We start from the raw sequence: 13,782 nt of genomic DNA on the forward strand, positions 1-13,782 counted from the left end.
TGAACTCTAAATGTCTGATGGTAATTGAGAGTTTCATTGAGTCAACAATCCCCCCCCCATCCTCTCATTCAACAAAACCATCAAAAGCTCTAGCAAACCTTATACTCTCCTATGAGGTTTTATAGCTCTAGTTTTGCTCATGGATGCAGACACTTCCTAAGTTATATTTCTTTTTTTTTTTGTGATTTTCTTCATAGTTCTGTTTTAATAAGGTTTAAATCCTTTCTTACTGTAGAGTTAATATTTGGTTTTATCTGTCATCACAAGTGGGCATTACAATACCATGAGATAAGAGTTGATACCAAGGAAAAGCCTTATTTCCCCAAAATTCCATGCTTATCATCTTGGAAAATAATAATAACAGTTGATATGGATCTGGGTTTTGAAAATTCAAGGATATCAAAATGGTGGATTTTAGGGGAAACTAGAATTTTGACTTGGGAAACAGGTCATTATAATCACTGTTTAATATTTTTATATTTTAAACTGGTTTTGGTTTGTTCTCTTTATGGATTTATCCTTTGGCATGTATGAAGTATAACACTAAGAAATTGTCTCACTGTCTATCAGAAGAATATAATTTTGTTAATTATGAAACAGTTTCTTACAAGAGATTATGGTTTTGACCTTTTAGTCATTTCATCCTTCTCTTGTTTCTTCTTTTGTTCCCATGTTTTGTAGATCCAAAGGATTTATCCTTTGGCATCCATTTTCATTTTGTCAGAATATTATGTGTTTCTTTTCTTCCTTTGTGTCCCATGTAATGCTTTGTTTCACCATGTCTCATAGAATGCTATAAAATTTTAGGTCTGGTCGGGAAAGTGATAGTGATGCAGAAGACATTGAGCATGCTGAAAAACTTCGACAAGTTAAAGCAGTTCTTGAGGAGGTTCTCTTCTAATTTTTCATTTTCTTTTGTCATATCTTGTATGACCATTATTTTTTTCTTTGTTTATATTCTAATTGTTTTTTATAACATAAAACTTTATTAGCAATAGAAATGTAAGAAAAAACAAACATCAAGTCTTTTGGAAAAGAAAGATAATAATAAAAGTGCACCTTATAGGAAGGCTAGTAATTTAGATGTGGAAGAAAGAAAAGAAACTTGGAAGAAGATACCAAGTTTTTTTAAATTCCTATACCAGTGTGAATTTTATAATTTTGATCAATTCAAGCTTTTTCTAAAGGTTATCTAATAGTTTTTGTGTCATACAAATATGTTTAACCATTTTGAAAGATCAAATTAGTTTAAAGAGTCTTATCTCAGAGTTTTTTGAATTTGGAAAATTTTCAGGTTGCAATCACATCACTTTTCTTGCAGTCCAATCTTTAAGAGGTCAATAGACTAAAAACTTGTCTAGTGGCTTGATCTTGGTATTATAAGTTTTTTTCTCTTTTTTTTTTTCAATTGAACATTACCAAGATGTTATTCATTGGGTTTATTCAAGAGTTGGTTTTGGTTTGTTTATTTCTAGTAAGATTATTAGTGGGTACTTTTAGTTGTTTTAGGAGTTAGGTCCATATTTTAGTGTCCCTATGGGATATTGCTTGATCAGATCAAATTCGAGTCTTGCATGATCCTATCTGCTAGGATCTGATTCAATTATTTATAATTACATAATATTTTTTATTTATATGTGAGTATTGTCTATTGGACCCTTTTTAGAATTTCAATTTAAAGCTTTTTAGGGTGAAGTGGCATTTGGGAGTACGTAGTGCAACTCCTCTAGGGTCCAACCATTTCCATCTTCCCCAACCCAAGGTTTAAAATGTTGATGTCGGTGGAAATATCGGCCATCCAAATATAAGAAACATGTCAGAAATGTCGGAAATATTGTAAAAATTATAAACATGGTGGAAACATTTTAAAATATGCAAAATATAGAAAGATGTATTATGAAATGATAAAAGAAGCATAGGCACACCTTTTTAAATTATTATCTTGTTGCAAATCATTAAACAAAGCTAAGAAACTTAGGTTATAGACAAAGAATACGTTCTAAAGTTGCCCTGTGAACTTCAAGATTCGGAGCAAGAAAAATTTTAACTCAGAGAAAATGTAAATGATTGTAATAGATCAACAAAATAATGTATTATACAAACAAAAAACTAATATTTAACTTCATGTTTGAAGTGAATATTGAGCTTGCTCAAAGTGGTAGTCATGTAAGTTAGGTGGACAATAGCATTGTTAACATATTTACAATAGTGTACCACCTTACATTATAATATTATCTCTTGGACTCTACATAGTACTGGTAGTGTCACTGGGGAATATGTTGATTCTAGTAAAATTTCATGTCGCTACCTATGGAACTGGAAATGGAAATATGTCATGGAAACTATTTGTTGTACTCCACATAGTGCTAGTAGTGTTCATTGGGGAAATGTCGATTCCAATAAAATTTTGTGTTACTACCCATGAAAGTGTAAATATGTCATGGAAATATTAGGGAAATTAGGGACATTTTAAACCATGCCCCAACCTCTTTTTCCTCAAATTTTTAGAAATTTGATTGTCTCAACCTTGTCCATTAGTTCCTCTCCCCTCTAGACACTGTAAGTATTACCATTGATCCTTTACCATCCTCTTATCTTCCTTTACTCCATTCTACCCATATCTCTCATTCTCTTGATTACTATGGTTTTCCTTCACACCATAGCTCCTTTTCTGCTGTCTTGTCTTCCATAGATATTCCCAAGTCTTCCCAGCAAGCTATGGCTATTCCGTATTAGAAGGAAGCTATGGATGCTAAAATCCAAGCCTTCATCGATAATGACACATGGTTATTGGTTCCTACTCCACTAGATACTTCTATTATTGGTAGTAGATGGGTCTACTCTGTGAAGCTTAATTCTGATGAGAGCTTTAATAGATATAAAGCTTGTTTGGTGGCACAAGAGTATAAACAAGAATATGGGATTGACTACAAGGAGATATTTGCCCCTAAGACCAAGATGACCACTATATGTATGATCTTGGGCATGTTTGCATCCAAGCAATGGGACGTCCATCAAATGGATGTCAAGAATGCCTTTTTACATGGGGACTTTAAGGAGATGGTATTTATGAAGCCACCTCTAAGATAATGTGACAGTTCTTTTATGGTTTGTTGACTTAGAAATCTTTGTATGGTCTTAAGCAAGCTCCCCGAGCATGGTTCAAGAAATTTTAAACTGTCATCATTGATGCAATGTTTTATTCCTTATTCATATTGAGGAAACCTCAAGGAATCACTTTGTTGCTTTTGTATGTGGATGATATTCTTATCACCAGGGATTCAGTGTTGGCATTACCTCTTTGTTACAGCTACCTAGTTAATCCTTCAAGATGGAGGATCTTGGACACCTAGCCTATTTCTTGGGCTTAGAGGTTACTCATTCCTCTCATGGGTACTTCATCAATCAACGAAAATATGTTCTTGATTTTATGAAAACTGCTAATCTGACCAATGATAATCATGTGGATGCTCTTGAGATTAATCTGAAACTTTCTAAAGATGATGATGAGATCCTTTCTGATGCTACACTTTACCAGCAGCTTGTTGACAGTCTTATTTATCTTACTATGACTCGATCAAACCTCTCTTATATTGTTCAAGTGGTCAGTCAGTTTGTGTCTTCTTCTTGGCTGTCACATATGTCTGCAGTTCTCCAGATTATCCACTATATACATGGTATTCTGTCACATATGGCTGTCACTTATGCGGATGTTGATTGGATAGGGTTCCTAGATACTAGACGCTCTACCACAGACTCGTGTGTTTTCTTAGGGGATTCTCTTATCTCTCAGAAGTGGTAGAAACAACAAACTGTCTCAAATTCCTCCAAGAAATTGTGTGGCTCTGGTCTCTATTTCATGATTTTAGCTTTTCATTGTCTTCTTCAATCCTCATTTATGCAGATATTGTCAGCACAATCAAGAGTGCCTCTAATCCAGTTTTTCATGGGCGGACAAAACATATAGAGGTCAATTGCCATTTTGTATGTTCAATTTGTTGTTCGACACATCACTCTACCCCGTGTATCTTCTGCATTATAGTTAGTAGATCTCTTCACCTAGACTATGACACGTGCTCATCATCAATTTCTAGTCGACAAACTGATGCTTGTTCCCTGACATCAGTTTAAGGGAGGGGGTGTAGAGATTCTGTGGGCTGATTCCTATTTTTCTTATTGTTCCTTTTATTATGAGCTTGGGAGTACACTTATATCGTATACGATATGTACATTATAACTTTCTTTGTACAGCTTTATTTTTTCTTGTATGAGAAGGGCACAATGATCCTTTCTCACCTTTTATATCATTTGTGTATAAGATTTCTTTTTGGGCGTGTGTGACATTGTTTCACACCCTATTCAGACCATTCTCTTCCTTGTTTGAACTGTGTTATGAGTTAGAACTTAGAGGAAGAACTGAAGAGGGCATACCCCCTATTTAGAGAAAGGGATAAAAAAGAGCTTAGGAAGTAAACAGGGGCAAGAAGAGCCAAGAAAAATCTTATACACAAATGATATAAAAGGTGACAGAGCCCCTGTTTCAGACCACCAATGATAAGGGGAAAAAAAGCTGAAAAAAATATGTAAGAAAGTTAAGAACAAAAGGAGGCGGAGCCCTTGTTTCAGTTCAATATATGATTCTAAAGCTTGGGGAAAAGAGAGAAAAAAAGGAAAGGAAAAAATTGGGCATAGCCCCTGTTTTAAACCAACAAAAAGAAAGAAAACAAAGCATAAAATGAAGATGAAAGGAAGAAGGATACCTGTTTGGTTTTGCAGTTGCATCTGCAGGTGTGATTGTGTGAGAGACTGAAAGTGAATCGAACCAACTCTAAGCTCTTGGAGTCTTGCCTCTTTGTTGTGCTATTAAAAACCCTAGTAGACAACTCAACGAGACAATGATCAACTATTTTGTTACATTTTAGTATTCTCATCTCACAAGTGAAAATAAAAAATGATTACGTGTAACAGGTTCTATTGTAACTTGTAAAGCCAACCAATAAATGGAAAGGACAAGAAAAATAAAAGATTCTAATGTAATTTGAAACAGGTTCTAAGCGACTGGATACAGCTGCTGCTGCGTGCCATACATACATGCATGCATACATATTTCTGATGCTATTTCACTTTTGAGTAAAGTTTGAATTAGCACATTGCATAAATGAAATGGCTCAGTTTCATTTAAGTTGGATATGTTTTCCAAATTGTTCAGATCATCTTCATTGATATGAATGTCTATGACAGTTTGAGCATCCATTGATTCATTCCAATTGGGATGATTATCATTTGCTATTAATAATGTACTAATTTTAGGAATGTTATACAGGGTGGGCATTTTTCTGGTATCTATAGGAAAGTCCAACTAAAGCCATTAAAGTGGGTTAGAGTTCCAAAAAGTAATGGTGAAGGTGAAGAACGCCCTGTTGAAGCTCTGATGGTGCTTAAATATGGTGGTGTTCTTACTCATGCTGGAAGAAAACAGGTGATTAGTGATTAACTAAGGCAATCTTATTTTTTTTTTATTTGTAAATGTCATTTTATCATCATCATCATCACCTGCCTTACCCCAACTATATGGCATTGGGTACATGAGTCCTGTTTCGCCAATCCACTGTTAGATTATTGGTGCTTAAATAATTTCTTACTACTCATGCCCAAACCATCTTAGCTTACTCTCTCTAACTGGCTCGGTTGGTGGTCTTCTATGCACATGCCCAAACCATCTTAGTCCACACTCTCTCATTTTATCACCTATTGGAGCTACTATTAGGTTCCTATAGATAACTTCATTCGTAACCCTATCCTTTCTAGTTTTTCCAACCATCCATCTTATCATTCAGCCATTCACAAATGTACATTTACAATAAGAGGTGAAATAAGTAGGCTTGAAATATTCTTTAATGCTTATTGATGACTTGCTGGTTATTTCATGTCTTGCCATAGAATATGTTGTAATTGTAGATCCCCCCCTCCCCCCAAGTGTTGGTTATAATCATATAAATTTTTTCTGTTTTCCAATTTTCCTTTCATTATGCAGGCAGAAGAACTGGGAAGATACTTCAGAAATAATATGTATCCAGGTTATATTTCAGCTGATTTCTTTATTCTTATTTTTAAAGTCTGTTTGTGTAATAAGCTTCTAACATATATTGTACTTGTGAATGGTTTGTTCATTCATGTATTCTTTTTCCCCTGATCTCAGTTTAAATTAGATCTATCTTAGACCATTGGTTGGTGTTGCACAAAGACCAACTGTGCTCAATAAACTCAATGGGCTGATTATTTATTTCATCAAAGCATACTCTATCAGGGTGCAGAGAGAATTTCTGTGGCTTTTGATGTTTGGAGCTTCTTCTTACCTTTTGTTTGGGTGTAATGATTGTACCAAGGATCTGAGGGTGTTGCAGGTCACAGCCCCATTTGGGATGGATGGGCGAGTTCCTACCAACACTTCCTCCTTGTCTTATAATTAAAAATCTGTTAACACTGAAACCAACCCAATGAACAAAAGCCCTGAAAACATCCCCTTCAAAAAGGACCCCCCTGAAACAGTGATATTGATTACCCTGCAACTCAACCAGATCTGAAACCTAACATCACCAAAATTGTTTAGTCGTCAAAATTGAACTTAACCATGATATGCCTCTATTCATTTTGACTAGAAGTTTTGACTTTTGGCATCCATGTAAACCTTTCATTAGTTTGGATGCCTCCAGAGGGCAACATCGTCAAATTAAATACTTACTAATGCTGCTTGAGCAACCCAGGAGCTTCAGGAGTTGGAGGAGTGTTAATAGATTGTAACAGGAGGAATATAATATCCTTATTCTTGGATCCTATTGGTTATGGAGACTCTGGAAGAGTGGACTTGTTGGCTATGCTACTTATCTTAGACTGGAAAAAATCTTTAATTTTTAGGATATTGCGGTAGGAGATTCTAAGGTTGTGATGGGCTGATTCATTCAAAACAGCAGAGACCCTTGGGTACATAGGCATGCAATTGGGGAAATAACAAAAATGACTGTGGAACTAGGTATATATTTAAATAGACACTCTGATCAGCCAATAGTATAGATGATATTTTGGCAGGACAAGAAATAAACAGGAACAAGCTGTTTTTGGGGGATAACTTTCCAAGGGAAAAGGAGTATCACCTGAAAATTGAAATATGAATGTAGAAGGGTGGGTAACAGTTGCTGCCTATATGGGATGCTTGACACACTTATTTATAGATTCGTTGAATATCTTTCTTTTATAATTGATTAATAATTTCCTGATTGTTTCTGATTAAAAAAAAAAAGTATACCTTTCTTAGTCTCACTGTCTGTAGCTTCTATCAAGGGACTGGAATATGAATCACTTAACATTATTTGCAAGAAATCTATATCATTTTCTTGTCCCTAATGTTGCATTGCCTTAGTGTAACTTGCTGAATTTGTTTAGGTGAAGGGACAGGCTTACTTCGCCTACACAGTACTTATCGTCATGATTTGAAAATATACAGCTCAGATGAAGGCCGTGTTCAGGTAATCATCAGTTCTTGAAAGAAGGGCAATGTTCATAGTTATGATAAGGACTAGCTGATGTAGGATATTGTATGGGATAATTTAATTTGAAAGCATGCTAAATAGGTTTTTTTGAAAAGGACAAAAAATCCTCTTGTGATAAAAATAAAAAAGAAATCCAGAAACTAGGGTCTTAGATGGAGTATTGGGGTGAAACTTGATGTTGATGAAAGGTGACAAAAATCTATGGGGTATCCAAATATGACGGCTATTGTTGATGGTTTGGTATAATAGGAAAAAACTGCTAAAATAAGCATATTTTATTTTTTTGGTATTAACTTTAAGAAAACATATCTGGCTCAATTTCAATCTTTTAGGGATGTTGATTGAATTTGTTAGATGAGGAATTTGTTCGTTGTTGATGGTTGAAGTTGACTGTCATTGCTTTGAGAATTGAGTAGAAGATTGAGAAAGAAAAGAAAGAAAACCTAAAACCACTCAACAGACACCTAGAATCATTCTAGAGTAGTAGAGTTTATGGGAATAACTCACCATAAGCATGAAACTCAGAAAGTGCCGTCAAATATCATTCATGTTTTTGCAATGATACAGTCACATGAGTCAGTCAAATACTAAAGAAAACCCAAATTATGATTTTGGTACTCATACTTAATACTAATAAAACTAAATGAATACTAAACTACTTAACCGTTAAGTTTGAAACTTGAAGCATAAGAAAACTATGACTAGAATAGACAATACTAAATACTAGGTTGGAACCTACAAAAAAATTGCAAAAATGGCCAAATGCCTATACTGTCTAAAAATATAGTACATAAAAAATCTAGAATTTCCTTTTTTGACAACTTGGTTGTATAACCAACTAGTATAACCAACAAATATAGTATTATTATCACTGAAGTCACTTCAGCCTGGTCTTTTCACATTCTTAGCTGGGTGTTTTCCTGCATTTTCTGATTGCCAAAACCTTTTAATTATTGGTCCCTGTGCAGCACTTAATGTTGACGTACATCATCTTTGCTGTAGATGTCTGCAGCTGCATTTGCTAAAGGTCTTCTTGACTTGGAGGGCCAATTAACTCCAATACTGGTTTGTAATTAATTGTCCTCTATGGTGTTTTGATTGCTAACTGATTTTAGATTTATCTAACTTATCTTGGTCCTGCTTTAAGGTCTCACTAGTAAGCAAAGATTCATCTATGTTGGATGGACTTGACAATGCTAGCATTGAGATGGAAGAAGCCAAGGTTAGTTCTTCTCCTTTGGAGGGAAGTTGCCAGAGATTTTTATTTTTCATGTGATCATATCAAAGATCGGGATTTGATAATAGATGGAGTATACTTGTTGACTAAATCTAAAATAAAGATTAAACGCTGTTTAGTACCATGGATGTTTATTTGAATAAATATTTTGTACTTTTTTATCTTGAAAAACAAGTAGGTAATAAACATTTTCTACTTCTTTATTTAGTGTTGTTTGACATCTAGGCACCATTAGACGCCACATAAGCTCAATGGTAAATAAATGGCTGGGTGTTGGGGGAAACACTAAAGATGGTGTTTCCCCCAACAGTTGGCTCTCAGACAAACCAAGAAAATGTTTATTTAGTAAATGGTCTTACCAAATAATGGTGTTTCCCCCAACACCTACATGGTATCACTTATTTAGTAAATGGTCTTACCAAATAATGGTGTTTCCCCCAACAGTTGGCTCTCACACAAACAATTAAGTTCAGGGCATAAGTTGTAGACTTAATATAGATCCTGTTTGGTATCACTTATTTTAAGCACTCATTTGAGTACTTAAAATAAGTGGTGGGACCACACAATAAGTGGAAAATAAGTAGTTATTCATGTTTGGCAAAAAAAAGCCTAAAATAAGTAATTATTTTGAAAATAAGTGCTTAAAAAATGAGTAACCTTGGGCCAGATTATTTTAAGTACTGAATAAGTTCTGCGGGACAAGACTGTCCCCAAAATTTTTCGAAATTTCTATCTTGTGCTCCTCTCTTTAGAGAACCCTATTGTCTTCTCCCTTATGTGCAAACCAGGAACAGCGGAAGTAAGAAACTTCAGAAAGGGAAAATTATTCATTGTGTGCTCTATCTTCAGAAACTTCAGAACCCTATCGTCTTCTCCCTTGTGTGCGAACCCTTCCTGTGCTCTCCATGAGAAACTTCAGAAAAACTGGGTTTGCTAGACCATGAAACAGCTGGCTAGACCCACATTTTGCATCATTTATATTCATTTCTGCTTCAACTTGTTTCTTCCATGTGTCAACTAAGCTCCTAGCCTTCTTTTGAATGATGACTGCACAAATTATTCACAGATTTGCCAATCTGACATGCCTGTAGCGCAACTTATCAAGTGAGCAAAGCAAAACCAGGAGAAATTCTTCAACAGTCTTATCACTTTCCTTGGGGCTAGTACTGTCCCCAATCTTTCCTTTGTGCACCTCTTGTAGCCATTCATCCAACACGGGAAGGCCCCTGAGATGCACAAAGCACCCAAGACAATCAAACCTGTAAGATGCACAAGTCTATCTTTTTTCACCTCTGTCAGGTTGCATAAGCTGAACAAGTTTCTGGTTATTTTCCAACATGTGTGACATACTGACACATGAGACCATATGTGTTGTGAAGGTTAGAATTTCCATTTTCATCGAAATGGTTCAATATAATATTCATAAAATAACATATATGCATTTGTTAAGTTAGGATTATAATTGTCATTTCCACAAAAATAAGTACTTATTGGTTAAGTGGCTCGCCAAACACTGTAACCCAAATAATTGTAAGTGGTTTGGGAAGGGAGCCCCCAAACACTAATAAAATTCAAATAAGTACTTATTTCTCATACCATTTATTCACCAAGCATACCCTTAAGACCCTAGTAGGACAGGTAACAGAAGTTCTAGGATAGATGATTCAGAGTCATTGATTTCTGAAGTTTCAAAACTGCATGTCTTTCTGGTCTTTCCTTAAATTAAAAATGAATTTTATCTTTTCTTACAGGCTAGGCTAAATGAGATCATAACTTCTGGTGCAAAGAGAGTGCACAGCAATGATTCTGCTGAATATCCTTGGATGGTTGCTGGTGCTGGGCTGCCTTCTAATGCTTCTCAACTTCTACCAAAATTGGTAAGGATATTGTTCAGCAAGACCAGAATGGTTCGTTCTATTTCTTCTGTGGCAAATGCTACGGTGAAGCCTAAGTTCTAGACTTCAATGTGAAGCCTAAGTTCTATTCTTAATATGATTCATTATATCGAATTTATTTCAATTATCATTAAGATGTTATCAAATGAAGCTAAGTTCATATTTTCATTCAATTCCTTGTTCTACATCTTAAATCTTAATTCATGCCATTTTCTTCCAGTTGTAACCTGGACAACATAATCTGCAGATACTAATTTGAAATTGTTTCAGGATCCATGATGAAGAGTTTTTTGCAAAAGTTATAGTGCTGGCTGCTAACCTGACACAACCCTTCTCCTTTATCTGGGCTGGGAACCGGCAGTGTAAGACAAGCTTACAACTGGCGGTATCCACAGATTATGACCTTCTTCTGCAAATAGATGTCCTTGACTAATGACCTTATGTTGGTATGGGAATAAGGGCCAGGAGTGAATTATCTGTTATATTGTATATTTGAAATAATATGGCATATCCTGTACCAAGACACCATTTTGAAAAAAAAAAATATTTAAATATTTGACTTGATATAGAAAGAAGAAAGAAATTAAATATTTAAGGTTAATTTTCTAACCATTGAAAATTTTCCCTTATCTACTGATTTACCATTCTTATTTTTTATTAAAATGATTATTAGGTTAAGGTATTAGGACGTACATAAGAAAAGAAATAAAAATGCATGCATAAATATTGAACACATATAGATAGAAAATATATGTTTGCCAAAATAACATGAATGAACATGTTGGTTATATCATTCACGTTCCAGAAGATGGTATGACATGCATCTCTGCAATGGATACACAATCAATAAGATGTATGCATGACATTGGTTGGCCCGATATTTGCTAGAACTAACCTAGGAAAATACCACCATACTTTGATTTTGTTTAGAAGACAAACAGGAAACCACGTTAGAAGCATGGTATTCTTTAAGTTCCTGTTGTGCCTTCGACAATTAATTTGCTTTCAGTTTTTCCCCAGATATTGTTAATATATGTTCTAGGCTAGAGATAGGGAACTTGAACTGGATCCCATTTTTTGTTTATGAGAATACATATTATTTGTAGGTAAAATTGACTAAGAAAGTCACAGAACAAGTGAAATTACTAGCTCAAGATGAAGATGAGAAACTTGCAAAGACAAGCTCATATGCAGTACTTCCTCCATATGACCAAGCAAAGGCCCTTGGAAAGACAACTATTGATGCTGGTCGTATTGCTGCTGGGTTACCTTGTGGTAGTGAAGGTTTCCTCTTGATGTTTGCTCGCTGGAAAAAGCTTGAAAGAGATTTGTATAATGAACGCAAGGAGTAAGTTTTTACCTGTCAATTCTTTGATCCAAATGGATCTGGTGTGTTTTATCCATTTAGAAATTTTGTACAGGCTGCCTCGAAGTATTTTCTTTGTTTTCCTGTTTATCTGATATTATTGATTGATAATGCCACTGTTATTGTGATTTTGTTGACAGACGCTTTGATATAACACAAATTCCAGATGTTTATGATTCTTGCAAGTAAGACACAACCTTATATTTAATGTGGATGATTTTTTATTTAAAGATGGCATTGTTCCCATTGTGTTTTTTGTGCAATTCAAGACAAATTTATTAGGTGATTCAACTATCAGTTATAATTTAGTAAGTGAATCAAATGTAATTTTAGGTGATGCTTCGTACCTTTGTTGTTTTTGGGTTGGTCAATACAAATTGCTGGGAGATGTGTTGTCACATCACATATGAGAATCACTTCAGCCAGAATGGTTAGACTTCACTCCCTGGAGCAAGAAATGCCAATTTGATGTTTCTACAAACAGCTTCTCATGGACTGTGCACTGGGGAATAGCATTCATAAAATCCACTCATATTTTCTACAATGAATCAGATATAAGATTGGGAGAGGAGATACAGTCCTATTTTGGACTGACATACAGGTTTCAGACTTATCACTTGCAGAGTTATTTCCCTAATATGAAATAGCCCCAAATAAGGAAGCCACAGATAGGGAATGCTATGAACAATCTGAAAATGGAGCTGTTAGGGGTCTGGCATTCAGAAGAAACCTAAATGACTGGGAAATCTATCCTGTAACAGAATTATTGGGTATGCTCCATGTTCTATCACCAAACATGTCAGCAGATGATAAAAGAGAATAGGCTTGGGAGAGATCTGGAAGATTATCAGTTAAGTCATTTTATAACAGGTTAACTCAGCATCAAATCTCCTCTTTCCCTTGGGAAAAAACATGGTTTTCTTAATTCCCTCCAAAGTAACCTTGTTTGTACAGCTACACTAGGCAAATGCCTAACTACTGTTAAACTGATCAGGAGGGCTATGAATTGGATAAATGTCTGTTGCAGTTTGTGTGGGCGGTGCTTTGAATCCTCCAGTCACCTCCTCATTCATTGCAGATTCACTTATCCTGTTTTGGTGTTCAAGGATGTTTGCCTGAATCATTGTTGGGTCTTCAAGGGTGGTTACTGCATGGTTTAAGCAGAAAAGAAAGTTTATTTGGAGCATTTTCCCTGCTGCCATCATCTAGGCAACTTGGAAAGAAAGAAGTCTGAGAATGTTTTGACAGAAAATTCAATGAAATAGATGTAGTAAAAAGAAATATTCTAGGCATGATGTATTCTTGGCTAAGAGTCCATAAGGAATTCTATAGAGTCCCTTTTCAGTGTTTTTTTTTTCAGGGCTCTGTTTTCTTAGTTTTGCATTGACTGAAGTACAATTTCTCAATGTGCATAGATGGTTGTACATTTTGGCTGTGTAATCATTCATGGAGAGTGGGAGACGAGAGAGAGAGAAAGAGAAGGAAGGGGAGATATGATTGAGAGAAAAAGAAAAACATACACTGGCTGCCGCCAGTTCACTATTTATATTAACTTAATAAAAAAGAATAGAAATTACAAGTATGCCCCTGGCGGCACACCCTAGAAACAAACTAATAAGAAAAAAGGAAAAATAACTAACTGACAGTATCTTAAGAGGACAACCTACTAACTGCAACTATAAAGTAACAATTAAATAAGCCTTACAACACTCCCCCTCAAGTTGGGCTGAATATGTC

The 13,782-nt window shown here is 35.2% G+C and overlaps 1 protein-coding gene across 9 annotated transcripts in view; it reads left to right on the forward strand.

The window, feature by feature from the left end:
• LOC104596572 (inositol hexakisphosphate and diphosphoinositol-pentakisphosphate kinase VIP2-like) overlaps positions 1-13,782 on the forward strand; it is a 147,034-nt gene that overhangs the window by 102,535 nt on the left and 30,717 nt on the right. For all 9 annotated transcript variants that reach the window (XM_088901755.1, XM_088901751.1, XM_088901750.1 and 6 more), the window contains 9 exons: positions 808-889; positions 5,324-5,479; positions 6,035-6,077; positions 7,441-7,523; positions 8,550-8,612; positions 8,695-8,769; positions 10,536-10,661; positions 11,786-12,027; positions 12,186-12,230. In XM_088901755.1, the coding sequence (XP_088757881.1) occupies positions 808-889; positions 5,324-5,479; positions 6,035-6,077; positions 7,441-7,523; positions 8,550-8,612; positions 8,695-8,769; positions 10,536-10,661; positions 11,786-12,027; positions 12,186-12,230 (915 nt within the window). The remainder of the gene's footprint in view (positions 1-807; positions 890-5,323; positions 5,480-6,034; positions 6,078-7,440; positions 7,524-8,549; positions 8,613-8,694; positions 8,770-10,535; positions 10,662-11,785; positions 12,028-12,185; positions 12,231-13,782) is intronic.

Source organism: Nelumbo nucifera, chromosome 3 (assembly GCF_055504915.1).
Source record: "Nelumbo nucifera cultivar China Antique chromosome 3, China Antique-T2T, whole genome shotgun sequence".
Classification (NCBI taxonomy): domain Eukaryota; kingdom Viridiplantae; phylum Streptophyta; class Magnoliopsida; order Proteales; family Nelumbonaceae; genus Nelumbo; species Nelumbo nucifera.